Raw genomic sequence first — 24,494 nt, 5'->3', positions numbered from 1 at the left:
GACATGAAAAAGAAGAAAATGACAAAACAATGTTCAATGAAATTGAAATACATAACACAAATAGGATATTGTCTTCTTTATACATTATCATTAACATTTTTTTGAAATCATTTAAATTAAAGTTGACTTCAAAAAAGAAGACTTGACTATTTTGATCACACAAAAAAAGAAGAAAGAGGTGATTTATAGACCAATATAAGATAAACTTTTGAAGAATTTGAAAGTAAGGATAAGAGTTTTCAAAGTTTGACTAAATATTAAAATTATTAGCAAAGTTGGAAATTAAAATTTATAAATATTAACTTGTTATCGAATTCATAACTCATTTATTCAGTCATTGTTTCCAATATTAAACACACACACATATATTATTTTTGATGAACTTTTTAATACAAATTTTAAGAAAAAAGTATTTTATTTATCACAAGTCATACCTAATATTATAGCTCCACCAAATCATAATAATCTCTCAAATCATAACAAAATAATTTTACTTAGGATGACAACACATTTATGCGATAGACGTTTTTTTCTTGTCCTCTCCCCTCCAAAGGCCAAGGGAGAAACTGTATTTCCTCCGTCACTTTTTTACGAGTTTCATATTAGAATTATTAAGTGCAATTGTATTTTCTACTTGAGCTATTACAAACTATTTATCAAAATCACTAGATCAAGTGTTTGAATTATACAATCGCTAAAAAGCGCATGGCACCTTAAGTTGCCTATAAATTCTATCCACGGCTCATTAATTTTTAGGTGCGTTATGATAAATAGTTAGTAATAGTTGATTATTAATAGTATTTTTAGTAATTCTATTCTTCGATTTTACTATTACATGTTTCTTTCTTTACTAAATTTATCATATTATATTTATGTTAGCTATTGTTCTTTTCAAAGTCCATCTTGTTGCAATAGGAATGAACAAAAGCAAATAAATTTTGGCTAATTTGATAAAGGTACCAATTAATTTCCATTATTTGTTATATGTTTCACTTGAGTCGAGGGTTTAGACATCAGAAACAACGTACTTCTATACCTTCACAAGCTAGAGGTAAGTTTGTATATACATTACCGTTTCCGGTCCCCACTCGTCGGATGTGTATGTTGTAGTTTAGGTAGAAAACTCGCAAAAGTGATAGTTCAGATGTGTTTTCGACCATTATCTGTCGTTGAAATCGAAGAAATTGACTAGTACTAGTATGTTGTAATAACTTGAATATATATAAACATGTTACATGATTGAGAATTCATCATGAAGTCCATCTAATTCTCCTTTAAGACTGTGTTGTTGAATGATCAAAACAGATGCAGTTACTGAGAAATCAGAAGCTGAAAGAATATCACCAATAGGACCTAACTCAGGACATTCTTCCCAATCACTCATCCCTACTGTTAACACTGAATTAACCCGCCCTCCCCGTCCCACGATAAACAAACCATATTGCCCTTCTAACGACCTTAATGTCGAAAATGTCTGTCCAGAATTTACTAGGTATTTCTCAACGTAAGCAACACGTCCACCAGCAACATGTTTGTCGTAAAACTCAGCAAAACACTCATCATCTATCTTCATTTCTTCTAAATGTTCACTAGTATTCACTTTTGCTTTACTAATTCTTGATGATACACTATCTCCCGCGGCTTCTAACAAGAATCTAATTACAGTTAGCTTTACTCCAGGATGTCGTGCTACACGTCCTGCATACACAAGTGCTTCTCTGTCATCCTTTCCACCGATGAATATCACTGCTGCATTGAGGGAAATGGATGATCTCGAGATCACTGTTTTACCAAGTCCTCTGTCTACTAGTATCCCTACCGAACAAGGTGCATTTCGAAGAACCTAAGATAGATCACAAGTTACAAAATGGTCCACTACAGAATGTACTAAAATGAGAATTTTGCTTGACATACCTTACGATTGATATGACGAAAGCCTGTATGACCGACCTGAAGTCGTCCATCTTCCTCTTGATTCTTATGAAAAGGAAGTATAATAAGATGTATCATAAGGTCCTCAGCAAGGATACTTATGTCTTGATGCATGTTATTGATGGTAGAAAGTGCCATCATTCGTCGTAAGCTAACACCTTGACAGTTGTCGTTTAAATAAGCGTTGACATCTTGAGTGATTTTCTCTCTCATTTCAACTACAGTAGGGTCAGTCACAGTTATAGCATCAATTCCCTCGCCTTGTGTTATCAATGTTGCTGCAATTTGATCTGTTAAATCGATCATATCAGTTAAGAAGACCATTATCCCTGGATTTACTGGCCCTCGCGAAATTTCCATGAAGTTTATTGCTGAGTTAACATCTTGAGGACTGCGAATGCAGAGCAATATTCGTAGCTCATTCACCGGATTGACACATTGTAATGCCATTTTCTGTGTTGGTGAACGTCTCCTCGCACGTTCAATAATTTTTGCCACAACTACCGGGGTGTATATTATGGTTAGAAACGTTACAAACACCAATGCTATACTTGTTGACATACTTATGACATTCATCTGCATCCACAAGCCGTAAATCAAATCACACGAACAAACAAAAACAATCACCATCAAAAAAGAGAAAACTAAAGAAATAGACATAATACATAACACAAACACTCAAACTTGACCACAACTAACAAGCAAACACTCTAAACTTCGAGAGTACACATCGATCTAGATTCTAGACACCTTACCTCTGTCTCAACCAACACAGTGCAGACAAGTTGAGTTGTCTTGATGTATGTATACTCAAAGTTGGAGCGTTTACTTACCAGCTGACGTCAAGTTTAAGTGTTTTTTTATGTATAATGTCATGAGACATACCCTATATGCATTAATAGCCAAGTAGACTTGAAAATGGCCCTTGATATTGAGTAACAATCCAGTAGCAACTGATTCAGGCCAGTGAAATCCAAGCAACAATCCAGAAACAACAGAACCAACAACTTTACCACTTGTTGCGATTATAAATGGAATGATAATTTTACCCCATGAAGCAATTTTAGCAGCCTCAAATTCAGAAAGTTTAGCCTCAGTACCAACCCAAAAGAAAAACAATGGATAAAAAATTGTTCTAAAAATATAATTCACTTTCCCAATCATCATTTTTGATATTCTTCCTTCTCTTGGCATAAACAAACCAACCAAAAATGCACTCAAAACTTTGCTATAACCAACAACAGGTGACATACTACATATTAAGATTATAAATGCTAATGCAACAACTAAATGTGATCCTTTCATAGGTTTCCCTTCTGGATTTTCATCATTCACCCAATTCATAACAGATGGTACTACTTTCGATGCTAACAACGTCTGGAACACCAAAATCGCCATCATCTTCAACATCATTATCACACTACGATTCTGAAAGTTCTTATCAGGATCGAATATGAGATATCCAATAGCAATCAACAGGATAGATACAACATCAGAGTGTATCCCCGCGTCAACAATAAATCTACCAATGTCTGATTTACCAATCTTCAGATCAGTTATCAATCGAGTTAACAGAGGTGAATCTGTTCCAGCTAGCACAATCGCGAGGCATGAACTGAATACAGCATTTGATTGTTTAGATATATTGAGAAGTGGAGTGATCAGACATGCTAAAACAAAAGTTGAAAGTACCCCTGAATACGCGACTTTCGCCTCTGGTAAAGTTAATTGGAGGAATATATTTGGATCAATCTCTAATCCAACCACAAACATGTGACACACCATAATAGCATCCACAATGTTATTCAATGTCTGTTGAACTTCACTGTCGTTTAAGAACCTTGAACGAACGAATTCAAGATTGCTAAGTAGCAATCCCACCTGTATATATATATATATGTACATGCATCATCATCATGTATATCTATTAGAACTAACTTCTGTTAGTAAAACAAAGACGTCTCAATAAAATTAGTGACCTAAAGCCAAATTATAATAAGACGTCTAACGTTACTACACTTACCATGGATTCTGCAATGATACGAGGCTGGGAGATAGGACGAAGGAGGAGGTGGACACAGTTACATAAGAACATGGCGAAGAAGAAACCTAAGAGGTAAATAGACATTGATGCAATTCTTATAGTAATTTGATTTCGACATTCTACTTTCGTATCGTTCTGTTTCAAGAAATCCATTTCTTCTTCTTCAGATCAATTAGCAGAAAGAGAAAAATGAATGAAATGAATCCATTGTTATTTGGAATTATTTCCTCAAGAAATGGGGATCCTTTTACTCTTGCTCATATGTCTCCTACTAACTAGCTAATAATATTATTATTCGACGTGTTATAAAGAAATTTGATTGTATAACTACATGTTTAGTTTGTGTAATAAAAAATATTTCTTTCTTTTATAAACTTACGCCTCGTCATATAAAATGTAACAAATGATGTTGAACCCTCATTTTTTATAAAAGAAAGGTAGCGGAAGGAGATTGTAAATTTAATTGACTCCATTTTTCTAGGCTGAACCCATCGATGACCCCTAAAATTAATATCAACTGAGTTTTGTTCATTTTAGACATCTTATAACATGTCCCACTGTGTCATTTTGACACTTCTTTAACAATCAATAAAAGTTAAAAATGTGTAATCCACTCACGAATGACATGAAATAATGATAAATTATGAGAAGACATGTGTCAATTTTGTTTTAAAAAATAAGAATAATTATAAGAAGAAGAAAGAAAAACCATTTAGACTTATATTTTAAAAAAATTTCAATAACAATAGACTTCATTTTCTAGGAAGTCATTTCAATGACTCATATCTAATTTTTTTGCCGGAAATTAGAATTCCACCGGAAAATTGAGGAGATTTAGATCCAATTTTTTTCCCCAATGATGCCTCCTATTTTCTTTTATACTAATAATTCTAATTCTAAATAAAATATATTTTGGTGGAAGAGAGGGAGAGAGAGAAAGATAGTAATAGAAATGGTGGATCTCCATCTTTTCTGGTGACGTAGTAATGTTATTTTTTAAATCTGATTCTTTTTAATCTTATTTAATGAGTATATGATTCTTTTTGTTTTACTCCTATTCAAAACATAATGGTGATGAAGGGTGAAGGAGAAAGAGGGAATAAGATGAAGTGAAAAAATATATTTTTTTTAATAAAAATAATGATTTCCACGCGCTTAAAATCAGTGCAACACACGCACTTCGTCAATTCAGTAGAAAGTGTTAAAATGACATAGTGAGGCATGACATGAGGTGTACTATATAAACAAAGCTTAGTTAAAATATCTAAGCGAAAGTTTGTGCCAACTTTAAGGGGCCACCTATGGATTCAACCTTTATTTTAATTAGTCAAGAAATAGGAGTCAATATTTGAAGTAAACTATCAACAAAAAGCGGGTTGAGTTATAATCTGCCTAAATTTACTTTGGACTCAAATGGCCGTTGGGTCATGGCCCGCTTAATCTAAGCAAATTCTTAGGGTAATACAACACACTATTAGTAGCAAGTAGAAATACAACATGATATTAAAAAATAATATAACACGACATTAAAAAGCAATACAACACGACATTAAGTAACAATAATAATACGATATAAGTAGCAATACAATATAGGATATTAAGTAGAAACACTAACAAGATACTAAATAGCAAACAACATTTGTGTTTGTATATGTGACAGTAACAAAACTTCCAAATAAAATCTATCAAAATCTGCAATTGGATCAGTGGTAGCAGTTCTCCATAGCAAGATTGCACACAGTGTTCTTCGAGCTCAAAACTTTAGTTTAGTTCCGTTAGGAACATCCTAATTATACATATTTACAAGACGAAACGAAACACATTCACCATGATAAGGCTGGACACAGTGAAGAACACAACTGAACTAATTAAATGGTATAACAAGAACAATTCTTTGATCCATCATGCTCCTTTTCAATGTATCAATATTTGCAATTCTTAGCAATATATCAACACACTCCTTTTTAGTTGAACCAGTGATAGCAAAACCTAGGGGTGTCAAAAATGAATCCACATAGGTAATCCGCCCAAATCGTCCAGAATTTAAAGGGTTGGGCTCAATATAATTTGAATTGAATTCAATCTCAATCCGTTCAAGCTTAATCCATTTGAAGAAAGTTCTCAATTGAGTCTAATTCAATTTCCAATTTCAACCCGTTTTAAAACTTTTTATTAAGATATGTTCCTATATTGAAGGTACGAATTATTATCTATTTAACATCCTTTAGGATTTATCTATCAATTTGTTACTTTTTTAACAAAAAATTATTGAGCGGAAATTGAAATTGAAGGTACGAATTATTATCTATTTAACATCCTTTAGGAGGGTCAAGACTCAACTCGTTTTTAGCCCATTTGAGCCCAAAGTAAACTTGGGCGGGTAAAACCCAACCTGATTTCTATTCAACCCATTGAAATATTTTCAATTTCAACTCAACCCACCCATTTGACACCCCTAGCAGAACCTATTACCAAAAGTAGTTCATGATGAACAATAGCTATATAGGCAAAGCTCGTGACCACCTCCCTTCGGTTTAGAGTCTTTAGGCTCCGACATAGTGGCTCTTTAATGCATTCCCTAGAAAATAAAGTGTTGGTCTTATTAGCATTTTAACATTAATATTTGTAATATTAAAATTGATTGCCAAAGGTTATCAAGTGCGTGGACGGTCCATTCCTAATTACCGTTTGTGGCTTAATTGCCATTTGCCGAAAAAGGGCCTAAAATACCCTTGAAGTATCAGAAATGGTAAAATTATCCTCCATCCACCTATTGGCTCCAAAATACCCTTCTCATCCACCTACTGGCTCCAAAATACCCTTCTCATCCACCTATGGGTTCAAAATTAACCACTTGTTTAACGATTTTAAATTAAACTATTTAAATATTTTTTTAATACACGACGCTCAACTATTTGTTATAATTTAACTTATTAATATAATTTATTAACCAATCTATTACCCACCCATTACTAATTGAACCACACTCAATTAATAAATCCGCTCCATTACTCATGCACAACAGAAAAACTACTACCAATGAATGTTTATAAAAATTTGAGGCGAAAATGCCTATAAAAGTACATTATCATACATTCAAGTCCTCAATCAAAAACATATTATAATTCAAGTGTCTAAACAAAAATTACCGATAAACTTAAAAGTCTAACTATGTTCATCTTAATTATTTATTCACCTCAATTATGTGATGTTACTTAATAGATAATTTTTTTTTAAAAAAATAATATATTAAATTTTTAATATTTAAAATAAAAAAATAAATATCTATAAAATTATATTTAAAAAAGTGCATGAATTAATTCGAGAGGTGCTACTTCTTTACCTTTAATTATAAATTTCGAATTCAAGCTTGAAAAAGAATCCTATCGGAAGTGTCCTAAATAAACGGCTCAATCTAAATTTAATTGAGGTTTCAATTCGGACTCAAATAATTTTGAATGTCATTTTCAGAAATCGATAATTTCTTTGTGCTTTAGTAGTGTTTAAGACGATTTTGATATTAGAAATGATATATTAATTGGGTGGAGCTTAATTAGTAATAGGTGGGTAGTGAGTTGGTTTATAAATTATATTAATAAATTAAATTTTATCCAATAGTTGAGCGCCAAGTATTTTTAAAATATTTAAACAGTTTAAATTTGAAACCGTTAAATAAATGGTATATTTTGAACCCAAAGATGTATGACAAGGTATTACGGAGCCAATAGTTGGGTGAAAAGGATATTTTGGAGCCAATAGGTGGATGGAAGGTAATTTTGTACCATTTTCAATACTTTGAGAGTATTTTAGGCCCTTTTCCGTTATTAATTTGGTGTCAACGTTCTAGAGAATCAATAATCGGAAAGTGTTGAATAAAACAAATTAAAATTTATTTTTTAATTTCTTCTTAAATTTTCAAGCAATATAACAAACATATTAAAGTAGAATATACCAAGTTATCAACTTCTTGAATCAATTTTTATGATTTTAACTCTTGTTTTTATTTAAAGTTTGTCAGTTTATTACTAGAAATTATGTTAACAATTCATATTGTAATGGCCCCAATAAAAAAAAAGTGGTTTCTAATGTTAAATTGATAAAGTCTTACCTAAAACTAATAATAATACTAGTACTAATAATAATAATAAATAATAATAATAATAATAATAAATAATAATTAAAAAAAAGTTAGTTGAAAAAAACATCTATTATGAAATTTTAAGCAAAAAATTACCTCCAATAAGCTCGAAAAATAATTTTTAAATAAATACTCCCCCCGTTTGGTATTGTTTGTCATAATTCTATTTATAGAGTCAAATTTTAAGAATTTTGACTAATATTTTAAGATGTATTTTCATCATATTGATATGCAAAAAATTGTAATTTGTAGTACTTTTCATATAGTTTTTGAATATCTAAATTTTTTGTTTGAAATAATAAATTAATATAATCTAATTTAACTTTAAAAATTAGTCAAATTGACTTTTAAAAAGTATAACATGACAAATAAGAGTGAACGGAAGGAATATATATGAAGTTTATTAGATCTTAGGCCTCTTATTGAAATCTAAAAGTTCGAAAAATAATTTTTAAATAAATATATATGAAATTTATTCAGATTTTAAACATTTATTTAAAATTTCACTTTAAGCCTCTAATTATTTTAAGCCATCCCCGTAAACATGGTTTTTCTTCACGTGATTTGTACAGATCCTCTATTAAAATAGTAACTCTGCCTTTGCTTTTGAAACCTTGAAGCAAGAAAGTGGGAAAAGAAGATAGAGACGTGTATTCAATTTTCTAGAACTTGCACGAAAATGATGGCATTAAGCATGTCAATGGAAAAACATTGGACAGATGCTTTCTTAGCTTTTTTTTTTAACCGGAAAATTACAGAAATCTCGTATTTTTAAGGTAGAATTATAATCTATTCCTTAAAAATTTATAATTACAGAAATTTCTCAAAATATATATAGTAATATAAGTGGTGATACATTAAAAAGAAGGTTACATACATTAATGATCAAAAAACCAAAGCTCTGATACATTAAAAAGAGGATCGGACATGTTGACACCAAATTTTAGTATGATAGTTTTAAAATTAATACATGTTGGGAATTTTATTTTAAATAGTTCAAAATACATGTTTTTATCATAATGAAATTTGTTGATAATCATTATCTTTCTCAAAGTATTTTATCAATTGTTATGTTTAAATTATTTTGTCACAACCAGACGTTCAAATATTTATTCATTTTTTATAAAATCATTATTTCTGCTAAATTGCATTTTTTTCATGCAATTTATTACGTTTATTACATTTTTTCATATTCATTTTTTTATCTGTTACATTGTTAATATTTATTTTGATATTTTGCGCAATCTAAGAATTCATTCAAATTCGAATACAATTTACATACACAGATATTGTATCAATCAACAATTTTTGGGTCCATCACCTCAAGCTCATAACTTGAGCCCATGATTTTCAACTTCCTATATATAGAATAATTGGTCCATTAGATTTTTTTTGGGGTGGATAAGATTTTTAGGAGTTATTTTTCAATTTATTTTATTTTTATTGTTTTATTATTTTCGAGTGAAAAATTCAGCGAAGTTTTGTCAAAATTCGGCAAATTCACCCCAGAATACTCTAACCCATTCCTTTCTCCATTTTTTCCGATTTCAAAAAACTTCCCCACCACCAAACTAGCCACCAGCACTCTAAATTAGACCCAAAAGACCACGATTTCCGACCTCTGCAACCTCGAGAAAAACATGATAAAACTAGCTTAATTGTTAGTTAGTTACTAGTTAGTTAGTTAGTACTATTCATTCAAGTAGTTAGTTATAGTTAGTTATAGTTAGTTAAGCATTCACATTTTTTGTATTTTGTTGAGTTGTTAAATCTGTTAGTTAGTTTTTCATTGATGTGTATATATACATCTACATTACATTGATCAATACAAGTATTTTTTATCAATCTAAAAAGGCATCTTCTTCCCTCGTTTGTTGCTGAAAGCTCAACCTCCATTAATGGAGGAATGAGATAGTTTCCAGCTCACATAGCTGGTTTTATCATGGTATCAGAGCAAGGATGCTCACACTAGATCTCTTGATCTAATTGTTAATCGATCCATCGATTTCTCTTATTCAAATCGATCCATCGATTTTTTTTGTTCTCTTCTCTGTTTTGCTTACTTGTTGCTGATTCATCAATCTCTCATTGTTGCATTCTGGTTTTTTTGTCAATTTGTTCTCCATGGGTGATGCTTCAGCTGATGTGAATGCCAATAATTCTTCAAAACGACCAGATTTCAATAGTCCTTTCTATCTACATCCATCTGAGAATGCTGCTTCTACTTTGCTTCGTGTTGTGTTTGATGGAATTAGCTATAGGTCATGGAGACGAGCAGTTCTTAGGGCATTGTCTGTTAAGAATAAAACTAGATTCATTAATGGTAAGATTGTGAAACCAAGCTTTATAGATTCATCATTCATGCAGTGGGAAAGATGTGATGATATGGTGACATCTTGGATCCTAAACTCCCTCTCCCCAGAACTGCGAGATAGCCTACAGTATGTTAACAATGCTAAGGAACTGTGGGAGGAATTGGAAGATCGATATGATCAGACTAATGGATGCAAACTATATCAATTGCAGAAGGAAATAAATGATTTGGTACAAGGTACTTTGGATGTTACTGGTTACTATACTAAAATGAAGAAACTATGGGAGGAAATGAATACTATTGATGTTAATTCACAGTGTAGTTGTGTGTGTACTTGTGGAGGAAAAGTAAAAATGTATAAGGCTGAGCAAGACAGAAGACTCATACATTTTCTAATGGGTCTAAACGAGATGTATACTGCTGTGCAAGGGAACATTCTCATGATTTCTACTTTGCCTACAATGGCACAGGCATTTGCCATTCTATCACAGGAGGAAAGGCAGAGGGAAATGAAGCCCCTAAATCATATGGTTTTGGAGTCTACCTCACTGAATGCTTCTATGTCATCTCAAAATAATGCAGGGCTCAACACTAATTCTAGCTCTCATAGAGGAAGCACAAGTAGAGGTAATGGGAGCTATAACAACACTGGTAATTACAACAACACTAATACTTTTAGGGGGAACTCTAGTACTGGAAATAGATCAAATATGTTTTGTGAATATTGCAAACGAACTGGACATATCAAAGACAGGTGCTACAAACTCCATGGTTACCCAACCAACACAAGAAATCCAAGAGGAAGAGGCAAAGGATCTGCAGCAAATGTACATGCTTCTGAAGGTGATGGAAGTCAATGTGAAGAAAATTTTGAGCAGGGAAAACAAGTGCCAGTAAATCTGTCAAAGGGCCAATATGAACAACTACTCAATCTACTTGGAACCCTGCAGGTTGGAAATGAAGTTGATTACTCAAACAATATGTCAAGTGGAGTTGCAAGCCTAGCAGGTATACTTGCTTGCTATTCTTCCATTAGTAAGATAGGTGATTTGTCATGTAAATGTAATAAATTGACTGCTGGCTCTTGGATCATTGAGTCAGGGGCATCTCACCATATGACCTACACAAAAGACAACCTCACAAACCTTAAGACTCTGCCTTATCCTTTCTTAATCACTTTACCAAATGGATACAAAGTTAAAGTGACTGAAATTGGTGATGTTTGTTTGAATTCAACATTAACTCTGTATAAAGTATTGTACATACCTAGCTTCAAGTTCAACTTAATATCAGTTTATTGCTTAGCTATTCAACTCAAAGGAATAGTTAGTTTTAACAGTGGTTCTTGCTTACTGCAGGGCCCTTCTCTGAAGAGCCCTCTGGCACTTGGTAAGGCAAAGAATGGTTTGTATTTATTTTGTCCAAAGTGTCACATTCCATCTATAAATGATAATGTTGTTTCTCATCAAAAGTGTCAACCTGTTTCTCTTCTCAACTACTGTAAAAGGTTTTCACCACCATGTGTAAGACATTCTCATATACTCAATAAAGAAGCCTGTTCCACTGATCATATTTCAAATTCAGCTGCTAATTTTTCTCTCAGTCAAGACAATGAATTCTTGTGGCATGCTAGATTAGGACATGTGCCTTTTGTGAAAATGAAAGGTATATCTACTATTCCTTTAAAGTTTTCTAACAAACAACCTTTCACTTGCACAATTTGTCCAATGGCTAGACAAACTAGAATGCCATTCCCAGAAAGTGTCACTGCAACTAGTTCAATATTTGAATTGTTGCATATTGATTTATGGGGACCATATAATGTACCAACACATGATGGATATCACTATTTCTTAACCATGGTGGATGATTACAGTAGAGCTACTTGGACACAACTTCTTAGGTGTAAAAATAATGCACTTCATACTATAAAAGCCTTCATATCTCTAATAGAAAACCAATTTCACACCAGACTGAAGACCATCAGGTTTGATAATGGCCTGGAATTCTCAAGTACTGAAGCAACCTGTTTCTTTCAAGAAAAAGGCATAATACATCAAAAATCATGTCCTTACACACCACAACAAAATGGGGGTAGTGGAAAGGAAACACAAGTACCTTCTTGATACAGCAAGGACACTATTGTTTCAATCAAAGATGCCTATGAGATATTGGGGAGAATGTGTTCTAACTGCCACTTATTTGATTAATAGATTGCCTACAAAACTTATTCAAGGCAAATCCCCATATGAGCTGTTATATCAAAAGAAACCAGTTTATTCTCATCTTAGAAATTTTGGATGTCTTTGTTTTCCAACTACTTTAAAAACTCATAAAGACAAATTTGAACCAAGAACTATGCCTCACATTTTTATTGGATATCCCTTTAATACAAAAGGGTACAAGGTCTTAAATTTGGCTACCAAAAGAATTCATGTGTCTAGAGATGTTCTTTTCTATGAAACTGTTCTTCCTTTTGTTATTGCTCCTGCTGGTTCCAATTTTAACTCTGTGTTACAATTCCTTGTCCATCATTCTGATAAGTTGCCTTGCATGTCTAGTAAAACAAATACTTTTATTAATGATGAAATGTTGAATTCTCACACACTGGATGAAGTCACTTGTGATCAAGTTCCCATATCTGAAAATATACCTATCACTGAACCTACAACATCTCAAAGTATTGAACATACAACTATCACTGAACCTACAGCATCTTCTACTGAACCAAATGTACCTGTCCTTGATGATGTATCCTTTACACCTAGAAGAACAACTAGGTCTTGTCACCCTCCAAGCTACTTAAAAGACTACAATTATTCATTACCTAAGCTACATCCCTCTCCACCTATAAATGATGTTGCTGATTCTCAACATTCACTCACATCATTCACAAATCACCCTGATCATGTATGTTTTTTGTACACTATGTTCTGAGAGTCAGCAGTTAATTCATAATGTTTCACATGATATTGAACCCACATCTTATGAAGAGGCAATCCTGAATCCAGCCTGGCAAGCAGCAATGAAACAAGAATTTGATGCATTGCATGCTAATAATACTTGGGAGTTGGTTAAGATGCCAAAAGAAAAGAATGCTATTGGATGTAAATGGGTGTATAAGATTAAACACAAGGCAGATGGGAGCATAGAAAGGTTCAAAGCTAGACTGGTGGTGAAAGGATACACTCAACAAGCTGGAATAGATTACAATGAAACCTTTTCACCTGTGGTCAAAATGACTACAGTCAGAACTCTAATTTCATTGGTAGTTAAGAAGGGTTTGAACTTGTATCAATTGGATGTCTATAATGCTTTCCTACATGGTGATTTGAATGAAGAGGTGTATATGAAATTACCCCCAGGACTGGTAGTGGACAGTAGTGATATGGTCTGCAAGTTGAAGAAGTCTTTATATGGTTTAAAACAAGCCAGTAGACAATGGTATGAAAAACTGGCCAATAGTCTTTGTTCAAAGGGTTACATTCATTCAGAGAGTGATTATTCACTGTTTTACAAGAAAAATGGAAAATCTTTAGTGTTTGTGGCTGTATATGTTGATGACATTATCTTAACTGGTACTGATATAAAGGAGATTGAGTCTTTGAAAGTCTTCTTGCATGAGAAATTCAGAATAAAAGACTTAGGAAGACTACATTATTTTCTTGGCTTAGAGATATTGTACAGACAGGATGGTGTTCTCATTTCACAGAGAAAGTTTACTCTTGATCTTTTGAAGGAATTTGATTCTATGCATTACAAGCCTACCACCTCACCATTGGACCCTACTGAGAAACTGAGACTCACAGAAGGCACACTGTTATCAGATCCTACTTACTACAGAAAACTTGTAGGCAAGCTTAATTTTCTTGCTAACACAAGGATGGATATAGCATACAGTGTCCAGCATCTTAGTCAATTCATTCAATCTCCTAGAGAGCCTCATCTAAAGGCAGCTTATCATGTACTCAGATACCTACAACATGATCCTACTTTGGGAGTTTTTATCAATAATAAATCTGATATCACCATCAGTGCTTATTGTGACTCAGATTGGGCTTCTTGTCCTGATTCAAGGAAGTCTGTGAGTGGTTATTTGGTTTTCATGGGAGATAGTCCTATCAGTTGGAAGTCTAAGAAGCAACCCACAGTGTCACTATCATCAGCAGAAGCAGAATACAGAGCTATGAGACAAGTAGTAGGAGAAGTAGTGTGGCTGGAAAGGTAACTTGGTGAACTCTCAGTGACAGTTTCTTTACCTATACATGTATTTTGTGACAGCCAAGCAGCAGTACACATTGCTAAGAATCCAGTATTTCATGAACAAACTAAACACATAGAGGTTGATTGTCATTTTGTCAGGACAAAGCTACAACAAGGACTGATTACACTTCAATATATTCCAACAGATTCTCAGCTGGCTGATGTTTTCACTAAGGCATTAACTGGAGTTAAACATACTAGTTTATTGAACAAGTTGTCTGTAAGTAGCTCACTTCCAACTTGAGGGGGGGTGATAAAACTAGCTTAATTGTTAGTTAGTTACTAGTTAGTTAGTTAGTACTATTCATTCAAGTAGTTAGTTATAGTTAGTTAAGCATTCACATTTTTTGTATTTTGTTGAGTTGTTAAATCTTTTAGTTAGTTTTTCATTGATGTGTATACATACATCTACATTACATTGATCAATACAAGTATTTTTTCTCAATCTAAAAAGGCATCTTCTTCTTCCCTCGTTTGTTGCTGAAAGCTCAACCTCCATTAATGGAGGAATGAGATAGTTTCCAGCTCACATAGCTGGTTTTATCACAGTTGTTGTTGCCCTTTTCGTTTCAATTTTTATGTTATTGTTTGATTGTTCTTGTTACTTACTAATATATGCTTTTCTATTCTTAGTTTATTAGCATTTAATTATCTCTTTTCTTTTCTTAAACTTGAACTTTTATGTGTTTTTGAGAAGTTTCTGTTATTATGAATAGGCTTTATGATTTTGTATTTTTGGTTAATTGTTATAAATTTTTGTAGTTATATGTGACTCTGATTATTTATTTTCTCGGTTCATTTTGCTAAAAAAATTCTTACTTGTCGTTATTGCTATTGGGTCGTTTCTCCACTATTAGTTATTTTTTTAGTTACTTTCCTTTGGTTTAGCTACTCATTTGATTTTATTTATATTTTACTCGGTGAAGCGAGTTAAAATGGCCTTGGAGAAAATCTCTCCGTTGATTTTGGAGGCCTCCATTCTAAAAGACGAAAATTTAGTTAAGTTCATATTATTTGTTTTGTTAAAATTGGCCGATGAAGAAATTATCGTCGATTTCAAAGGCCTCCCATGTTCATAAGACGAATTTTATTTATTAAATTATTATTTGATTAATTCATTTTTATTTATATTTATTTATTACTAAAACTTTTACTAAGTGTCTTTATAGGTATCTCGAAGTTGCTTCCATCGAAGTTATTCGGACAAAGTTCAAATTGTATTATTTATTATTTTGTATATATTGACTTTAGGCAAATCTTAGGTCGATATTATTATTTAATCATATTACTCGTGTATATTGTATGATTACTATACTCGTACATTAATTTTGTCTCCTCCTCAATTTGAAAAATGAACCCAGTCGGGAACCACAATTGTGGATTTCGAAGGATGCCTAACCCCTTCCCTTCGAAATAATTTGAACCCCTTACCTAGATCAATTGGTTTCATAGACTATCTTTTAAGTTAATTTGTTAATTGGTTTCCTAGTTTTCCTAAAAATTAGGTGGCGACTCCTTTTTTCCTTTAACCCCCTTTTACCCGTTTTAAAATTTTTTAAACTAATTCTTTTTTTAATTGAGTCACCGCAACGTTACTCCCATTCAAAGGATGCAAACAGGATACATGCGCTGATAGCCTGATACATTAAAAAGAAGGTCGGGTACATTAATCGCCAAAAAATCAAATCCCTTAAAAAAATCAAAACGCTGATACATTATAAAGAGGGTCGAATACATTAATGACATTTTTGACTTAAGAGAAAAATGATAAATTTTAAAGATTTGTAAAACTTATAGGAGATAATGGTAATAAGTAAACTAAAAGGTGAGATCTCCGTAACTAATCCCTTTTAAAATTATTTTGGGCTTCTTACTTTATAACTAAAATAAATATGTTATAACATGACAACCAATAATTTACATAAGGGAAAAGGGTCTGATATACCCCTCAACTTTGTCATTTGGAGCTGATATACCCCTCGTTATAAAAGTGGCCCATATATGCCCTTACCGTTATACAAACGGCTCACATATACCCCTGCTGTTACAAAATGGCTCACATATACCCTTCATTTAACGAAAGTTAAAAAATTAGTTTTAAATTTATATTTATTACTTCTAATTTTTTTATAAAAATTATTTAGGGGTATACATATGATTCTTCTATCAAAGTTCAAGGTATATTTTAATTTTTCATACATAAATTATTTTTTGACTTCTTTTATTATAATTATTTGAATTTCTTATTCTTATTTTATTTTTTTCTTTCATTCCTTAGTTTAAAGAATAAAAAAATTAAACTATTTTTTTTGTGTGTATTGTAATTTAATTTCGTATTCGAAGAAAAAATTTGGTCATCTACAATAAGTTTTACAAGAATATTAGTGAAACATAAATAAATTTGTTATCAAAATAATAATTACAAAATAGTCATTGAAACAAAAAAAAAGTCAAAATAAATATGTTTGACGAGGATTAAATTTACTCATATGGGATTAAATTTTTTAGAAAAAAATAATAAAAATTTAGATTAAAATTATTATTTTTTCATTTCCGTTAGAGGAAAAGGGTATATGTGAGCCATTTATTTACAAGTAGGGGTATATATGAGCCACTTTCATAACAAGGGGTGTATCAGCTCTAAATGATAAAGTTGAGGGGTATATCAGACCCTTTTTCCTTTACATAATAAAAAAATATCAATGTTCCAACTTTATAAATATAGAGAGAAATTATTGACTTATATAATTAATTTAATAAAATATGAAACTTGAAATAAACTGACGACAATCGATAAAAGAAGTATAAAAAGTAATATTAGTCATTTCGATAATAAAACGTATAATTTTAATAGATAAACAATCGTAATAGTAAAAATAGTTGTGAAACAAAATTATTTTATACGTTATTTAATTAGAAGCTCGAAAATGACGAATAAGAAGAAAAGAGGATCAAAATTGGGTGTCAACACTCTTCATTTAGTTTAGGACACAAGAAAAAAATATAGAGTGAAAGAGTTTGTCAAAAAGAGAGTTCTTATCAATTGAAGGGAGGTGTTTTTTTTTGTGGGCTTTAGACTCGAATCTTGTCCAGAGCTGTTGAATTATACTTTGTGAAGACTGTGTATCCTGTAGGGAACAAGTCAAGAGAACTACTGCTGGGCCGGTGTAAAACATTTGTTGCAGTGAGCTTGAATCTTCTTAAAGAGAGTGAAATATCCGCACTTAGCCTGAAAAAATTTATTTCTTCATTTTATTTTCAATTATAATCGTATACTTTTGTTATATTTTAAGTTTTTCACTAACAATTTTAAGGAGACTCATGATGACTACAATTGAAAAAATCGCGGATGTCAAGATAAGAGACCTTAACAAGTCATTTTGGTTCAATGATAACCATTTCAAGAAATGAAAAGGTAAAGTACTTTTCGACTTAAGTCTTCTCAATGTTTCTTATGTGTTAACAGAGAAAAATCCTAATAAAGAAGAAATCATCTCTATGAATGATGATGAAACTATTTCTCATTATGAGAACATGAAAAAGTACGATGGTGAAGAAGCAAGGGGCCAAGATGCACTTTTACAAACAGATAAATTATTAGTTTGACAAACTTAGTCCAACTATAACTCATGATATTGACTTGGGCAATGACATATTTGACGGGGATGATGGGGTGATTTTATCATGTGTAAAATTATTAGTTTTAATGGTAAAATTGATTGCGTAATTTTATAAAAGATAAGTTCAAAGTTAAGTGATTTTATTGATATAAAACAAAATTGAATGACTTTACAAAATAATGTTTTAAAGTTGGGTGATGTTTTGAAATACTTACTCATTTGTACTTGACTAATTAATTAATGATATCCATAAACTTATATTGCAATATCATCTCTAGTTGGCCAACTTTATAAAGACAAACACAAGAAAAATCGGTCAACTTGGATTACTAACAAAGAAATAAAATATATGTTTATATTATATGGTCAGTCATTTACTTGCATTATTTGGAAATAGATAAAAAAACATATAGATTTGTGGCTGAGAGTTTGGAGGTTGCTTAAAATTAATTACCCAAAAATATTCTAAGAATAAGGAGAAAGGAGGAAAAAGCTTCAAAGAGAAGATCAAGTGAATTCTTAAGAAACGTATGTAAAATCTTAATGACATTAAAAGTCATTACATCACACTTCAATAAAAATGTAATTTGGAACGATAGGTAATTTATTCCTTGTAACGTAATATTTTGTATACTTAATTAATATTATAAAATTAATATTACAAAAATAAAATATTAGGACACCTCTCTTAAGTTTCATTTTAGGTCCCGAATGTTGTTGTGTCGGCCCTGTCCATCAATCATCATGATTGTACATAATCTATAGCAACTACTTTGCAACCATAAAGAATAGTACCATTTTGCAATGAGAGAATTAATTTTTTTTTTTCATATTCACTCATCACATTCAAAAAACAAAATAGTGCAGCTAAACATCTTTAAGTAGATCATAGAGTAAAATAGGTCCAAAACCACTCAAATGAAATTAAAAACAATATACATTAACTTTATTAAAGAAACAAAAAGCATCACATTGATTTGCAGCTCACAAAACAACACCATGACTTCTATGTTTCCAAAAATGTGTTGTTGATTTTAGTAAGCCTCTTGACGACATCCTTCATAGTTATTCTTGATTCTGGCGTTTCCTTTGTGCAATCTAAAGCCAATTCTATCATGGACGCTATGCACATTTCACTTTTACTAGTGATTTGTTCTTCCTCGGAAAAGAGATTTGCATCCACAACTTCCATCATACTCCCTGACAATGATTGTGTGATCCATTTCCTCAAGTCAAGATTTCCATTGCATATCTCTTCATCTGTTGGCCTTCTTTTCATCAAAACCTCCATCAACATGATGCCGTAGCTATAAACATCACCACTAGCAGACACTATTCCCTCCGAGCCATATTCTTAGAAAAGGATTGAATAAAAGTTACTCAATTGAAACACAAAAACAATTCTCTTTTTACTTGTACAACTTGGAGAGGATCAATATAATTATGATAAGAGAAAAATCAATGAGAGTAGATTTTTTATACCTGATGCAATGTATCCAAGAGTGCCCAATGTCTCTGTATGTGCCACGGACTTGCTGACAGCTAAAATTTTAGAGATTCCAAAATCACCAACATGAGCCACCATATCTTCATCCAAAAGAACGTTGGCTGGCTTTAAGTCGCAATGAACTATTGGAGAGACATGACCATGATGTAGATATTCAATTGCCATAGCTGCATCAAGCATTACAATGACTCTTTGATGAAGGTTCAAGTGACGAGCTTCATTGTACAGCCAATTCTCAAGACTTCCATTGGGCATAAATTGCAGAACAAAGGCTCTTATATAGTCGCTGGAACATGTAGTGATCACTGGAACAAGATTTCTGTGTCTAACATTTCTCATCACTTCACATTCGGTATCAAACCTCTTGCATACTTGCTCATTTTCCAAATCGAGAACCTTTATGGCCACTGCAGTTCCACAAGATAATGTGCCTTTGTACACAGAGCCAGAGCTTCCCTCACCAATTAAATTGGATTCATCAAAATTATTTGTTGCTCGTTGAATCTCGTGATAAGAAACTAATTGATGAGTCTTGATCTTCTGTACCTTCTCCACATCTTTGGACTTCCCTTTCTTCTGTCGTTTCATTATCCAAATTGAAACGAACAAGAATATCATAAAGAATGCAATAATCACTGGTGTAACAATTTTTATTACAACCTCCATAAGCTTTGATTGTTTTCCATGATTAGTGATAGCACAAGCAGGAATGTCCAATATGTGCATTCCACAAAGACCTTTGTTCCCAAGAAATGATTGCAGAGTGGAATTTGCGAACACACCACCACTCGGTATTTCACCTTCTAAATCATTAAATGAAACATTAATGCTTTTAAGGTATGAGAGTTTTTCCAAAGACTGAGGAATAGTACCTGACAATGCATTTATAGACAAATTCAAGAATTCCAAGTTTATCAAGTTGGCAAATGATAATGGAATTCGGCCAAAAAATGAATTGTTCGATAGATCAAGATACTGCAGGGTTTGGAGTTCCCCCAATCTGGTTGGTATCATTCCTGAAAAGTGGTTACTGTAAAGATGTAGTTCTACAATGGCTTTCAGTCCTCCAATATCCTGGGGAACTTCTCCCTCAATCGAATTTTGTGACACGTCTAGATAGAGAAGACCACTCATCTTCCAAAGGCTCAAAGGAAATTTTGATGAAAATTTATTAGAACCCAAATAAAGATGTTGTAGCATGCTAAGGTTTCCGAAGCATTCTGGAATTAATCCAGAGAGCTCATTAACATCCAGAAATAATTGAACCAAATTAGATAAATGGCATACCGCCTCTGGAATATGTCCGTGCAATTTATTGATAGATAGAGACAGCCCTTGGAGTTGTTTAAGCCTACCAACATCAGAAGGAATACTCCCTGTCAAGTTGTTTGTGCTAAGACTTAGGGATGTAAGACCGGTTATGTTGCCTATACTTGTGGGGATGAGGCCATTGATGTGTGCATTTCCTATTAAAAAGTCTTCAATAGTAGATGAAAGATTCCCAATAGAATTGGGAAGAACGCCAGTCAACGGATTGTCGCCCACTGACAGATATCGCAACATCCTACAATAGGCCAAAGAATCAAAGAATCTCAACTCACGCTCTCTTGGTTCATTGGTAAGTTGATTACCTTGTAGGAGCAGTTCTCGCAGCTCACGAAGGTTCCCCAAATTGTTAGGAATAGTTCCTGTGATAGAGTTATCATTTAGTTCCAATATCTGAAGCTTGGAAGCATTTGTTATGAACAATGGAATTTCCCCTTCCAGCTGATTTACTCCCAAGTTAAAGTATTTAAGGTTCGGAAGATGAAGACCTGTAGAAGCTGGAATTCTACCCGAAAGGTTGTTAATATTTAAAGCGATCACTTCCAAAGAAGATAGGTTGAAAATAGCCTCTGGAATTTCACCCATTAGATTAAAATTACGGGCAAAGTTCAATTCCCTCAAATATGATAGCTTCCCAAATTCCGTAGGGATTTTCCCCTCCATCCAATTGTCGATACACTCAAGATATTGCAGAGTGGAAATATTTCCCAATGAAGTGGGAATAGTCCCTTTTATTAGATTATCACCAATATAAAACGTTTCGAGTTTGGATAAACAATCAATATTTCTGGGTATTTCTCCAATTATGTTGTTGTAAGACATGGACAAAACTTTGAGCTGCGTGAGTTGGCATATGTTGGAAGGAATGCGACCAGAAATTTGGTTTCTATATATGCTTAGAAAGTAGAGATTCGACTCAATATTGCCTTCATCTAGCAACAGAGGACCAGAAAGGCTATTGAATGTCAGAGAGACGCCAAGTAGTGACGAGATATTAAACAGTGATGCGGGAATGGAACCTGTTAATTGATTATCGACCAAGGATAAAAATACAAGCTGGCTCAGATTACCGACCTCCTTTGGAATGTTGCCGCTGACTCTATTCCCATACAAACTGAAGTTCATCATTTTTGTGGCATTTCCAATAGAAGGAGGGATTATACCGGTGAGGCTATTGTTCCTGAGATTTAAGACTCTGAGTTGGGGTACATACCATGGCCCTCTCCACATTTCGCCACTGAGTTCATTGAAAGCCAATGAAATTACTTCAACTCTCCGGTTTTGAAATAGACTTGTTGGTATACTTCCGTTGAGCTGATTGTTTTGAATATCAATAACTCGCAAGCGAGGCAAGTGGCCAAGTTCATAAGGGATGCCACCGCGGATGCTGTTGTTGTGGAGATTGAGAATACTGAGCAAGGACAGATTGGCCAAAGACGGGGAAATTGTGCCTTGAAGTTGCAAATCAGGAAGTGTCAAGGCCACAACCCTTTGCCTTTTTGGACTACAAGTGACACCAAACCAAGAGCAAAAAGAAGTATCTTTGGTCCAATTATTGACCCAAAAATGATTAGGACTTGTAATAAGATTTTGAAAAGCTAGTAGAGCTTGTTGGTCAGTCTCATTTGAGAAAGAAAGTGATACAGAAAATTGAATTACAAAGAGAAGAATCAATAAGAGAATGTTCTTCTTCATGATTGATTCAGAGCTTGATTTGTTTTTTAATTATATTATATTGTTCAGTTGACAGAGCAATTCACTCTTCATTTAATTTGTGGGTGTGTTTGTTGTTTATATGAAGACACACTGAAATTTTTAGTCTTAAATATGTCATTATATTTATATGACTATAATTTATTTATTTTCTCATTATAGATAAAATGAAAAATAATAATGATGAGAATTAAAGGTATGGCCAACTCTATTATATTATTTCAGGCACAATTTTATTCCTATTATATATTAAAGGCAGAGAGACAATTTCAAAACATTCGGCTCAAGTAAGATATATCTAAATCAGTAAAAAATTAAAATATAGAAGTGAGGAACCATATAATTATTTTCAATTTATTTAGTTACAAGTAGTTTTCTATTGTTGAGGAAATTTCCATTCTTATCGAAAGATATCACATTGCGGTAAAACATTTCTTAACGAAGACGACTCTATATTATTCAATTATATCGTACCACTTTAAGTGTTGATTTAACAGAGCAATAACAAAAATAGTTCTGTTTCCTTTTCCAAAAATATTTTATATTTAGCCTTAGTGCTAGCTTTTGATTATTTCATTCAAAGTTTCTGTTTTTTAAAAGGTAAGAATTTCATCCCACTTGTACTCATAAAGAGTATCAATTGATTTGAGGATTCCCACTAACTTTTATTGCAAATTATAAAGGCAAAAGCATATGGACACGAAACTATAACTTTAAATACATGTTGTTTATAACTTCATAACTTTAACCAAGTCAATGGGAGTCTCCACAGTCTAAGATAAGTTTAGAAAATTTCATGTTATTGACCTTCTGTTATTGGGACAGTACAAAATTTATGTGTGAAATTTTACTAATGGTAATAAATAATGTACACGAACCTATAACTCTAAATATATGATGTATTTAATGCTTATAATTAATAAATCTTACAGGTAAATTATCTGTCTTTGATATCGCTATCAATAATTGAATAGTCTATAATTTGTTGTTGCAACAAACACATTTTGTAGAAATAAAGTAAATTGAATTTGAACAGACTAATAAAGGCGAGTGATTGTGATTTCATGAGATTTTTCTTTGGAACTGACAAAAAAGATATTAATGGTAAATTTTGTTAGTATTAAGACCCAATAGCTGAGGTCATTATAACACCCCCCCCAGAATCCCAAAAAGGTGTGTAAGCCGATAGAAATACACATAAGAGACTCCTAAAGGAGAGTCACACCACAAACGATAAAAAGCAACAAAGAATATCCCCAAAACCTGGTAGCATAAGTATAATTTATAAAGAACATCTAATATATTTTTAGAATGTGAAATACATCTCAAGTCTTCAAAAAGAAAGTTAAAGACTTTAAATGATAGAAGGAGACTAATGGTGATCTGGAAAACAGGGTCTCGCCGCAACTCCGAAAGAGAGAACTTCACTAGATCCAATCAACTGATACGATGCACACCCTGACTAGGATTTGCATCAAAGGGATAACAGAAGCAGGGACGAGTCAGTGGCGGAGCCAGAAATTTCGCTAAGGGTGTTCAACCTTTAAAGAGTCGATAATTTTTTTTTAGCGGAGTGAGTACATAAAACTATTTTTTTACCATGAGAAGGTGCACAATAATTAAAAATTTTGTGTGAT

At 32.6% G+C, this 24,494-nt stretch overlaps 2 protein-coding genes across 2 annotated transcripts; both read right to left on the bottom strand.

Annotated features, from left to right (window-relative positions):
- Positions 1-1,231: 1,231 nt before the first annotated feature.
- Positions 1,232-4,129, bottom strand: LOC114076824 (cation/H(+) antiporter 28). Its single transcript, XM_027916384.1, has 4 exons — positions 3,956-4,129; positions 2,818-3,813; positions 1,915-2,508; positions 1,232-1,843 (listed from the first exon to the last, which is right to left on the bottom strand). Exons 1-4 carry the CDS (start codon positions 4,127-4,129, stop codon positions 1,232-1,234), a joined length of 2,376 nt encoding a protein of 791 aa, XP_027772185.1.
- A 15,044-nt stretch (positions 4,130-19,173) lies between these two features.
- On the bottom strand, positions 19,174-22,934 carry LOC107016239 (receptor kinase-like protein Xa21). Its single transcript, XM_027916194.1, has 2 exons — positions 19,794-22,934; positions 19,174-19,664 (listed from the first exon to the last, which is right to left on the bottom strand). The coding sequence occupies exons 1-2, from the start codon at positions 22,837-22,839 to the stop codon at positions 19,318-19,320; spliced, it is 3,393 nt and encodes a 1,130-aa protein (XP_027771995.1). The 5' UTR covers positions 22,840-22,934; the 3' UTR covers positions 19,174-19,317.
- Positions 22,935-24,494: the final 1,560 nt, after the last annotated feature.

This window comes from Solanum pennellii, chromosome 4, assembly GCF_001406875.1.
Source record: "Solanum pennellii chromosome 4, SPENNV200".
In the NCBI taxonomy this organism is placed as follows: domain Eukaryota; kingdom Viridiplantae; phylum Streptophyta; class Magnoliopsida; order Solanales; family Solanaceae; genus Solanum; species Solanum pennellii.
Note: the sequence above shows the minus strand (reverse complement) of the source record. Positions and strands in the feature narration are given on the sequence as shown.

Excerpts from the sequence above, each read along its gene's own strand:
- LOC114076824 (XM_027916384.1), bottom strand. The coding sequence starts at position 4,129 with ATGGATTTCTTGAAACAGAACGATACGAAAGTAGAATGTCGAAATCAA. Across the intron at positions 2,509-2,817 it reads TGGCTATTAATGCATATAGG|ATGAATGTCATAAGTATGTC; the intron begins GTATGTCTCATG and ends TTGTGGATGCAG. Across the intron at positions 1,844-1,914 it reads TTCGTCATATCAATCGTAAG|GTTCTTCGAAATGCACCTTG; the intron begins GTATGTCAAGCA and ends GATCTATCTTAG.
- LOC107016239 (XM_027916194.1), bottom strand. The coding sequence starts at position 22,839 with ATGAAGAAGAACATTCTCTTATTGATTCTTCTCTTTGTAATTCAATTT. Across the intron at positions 19,665-19,793 it reads TCTTGGATACATTGCATCAG|AATATGGCTCGGAGGGAATA; the intron begins GTATAAAAAATC and ends TCCTTTTCTAAG.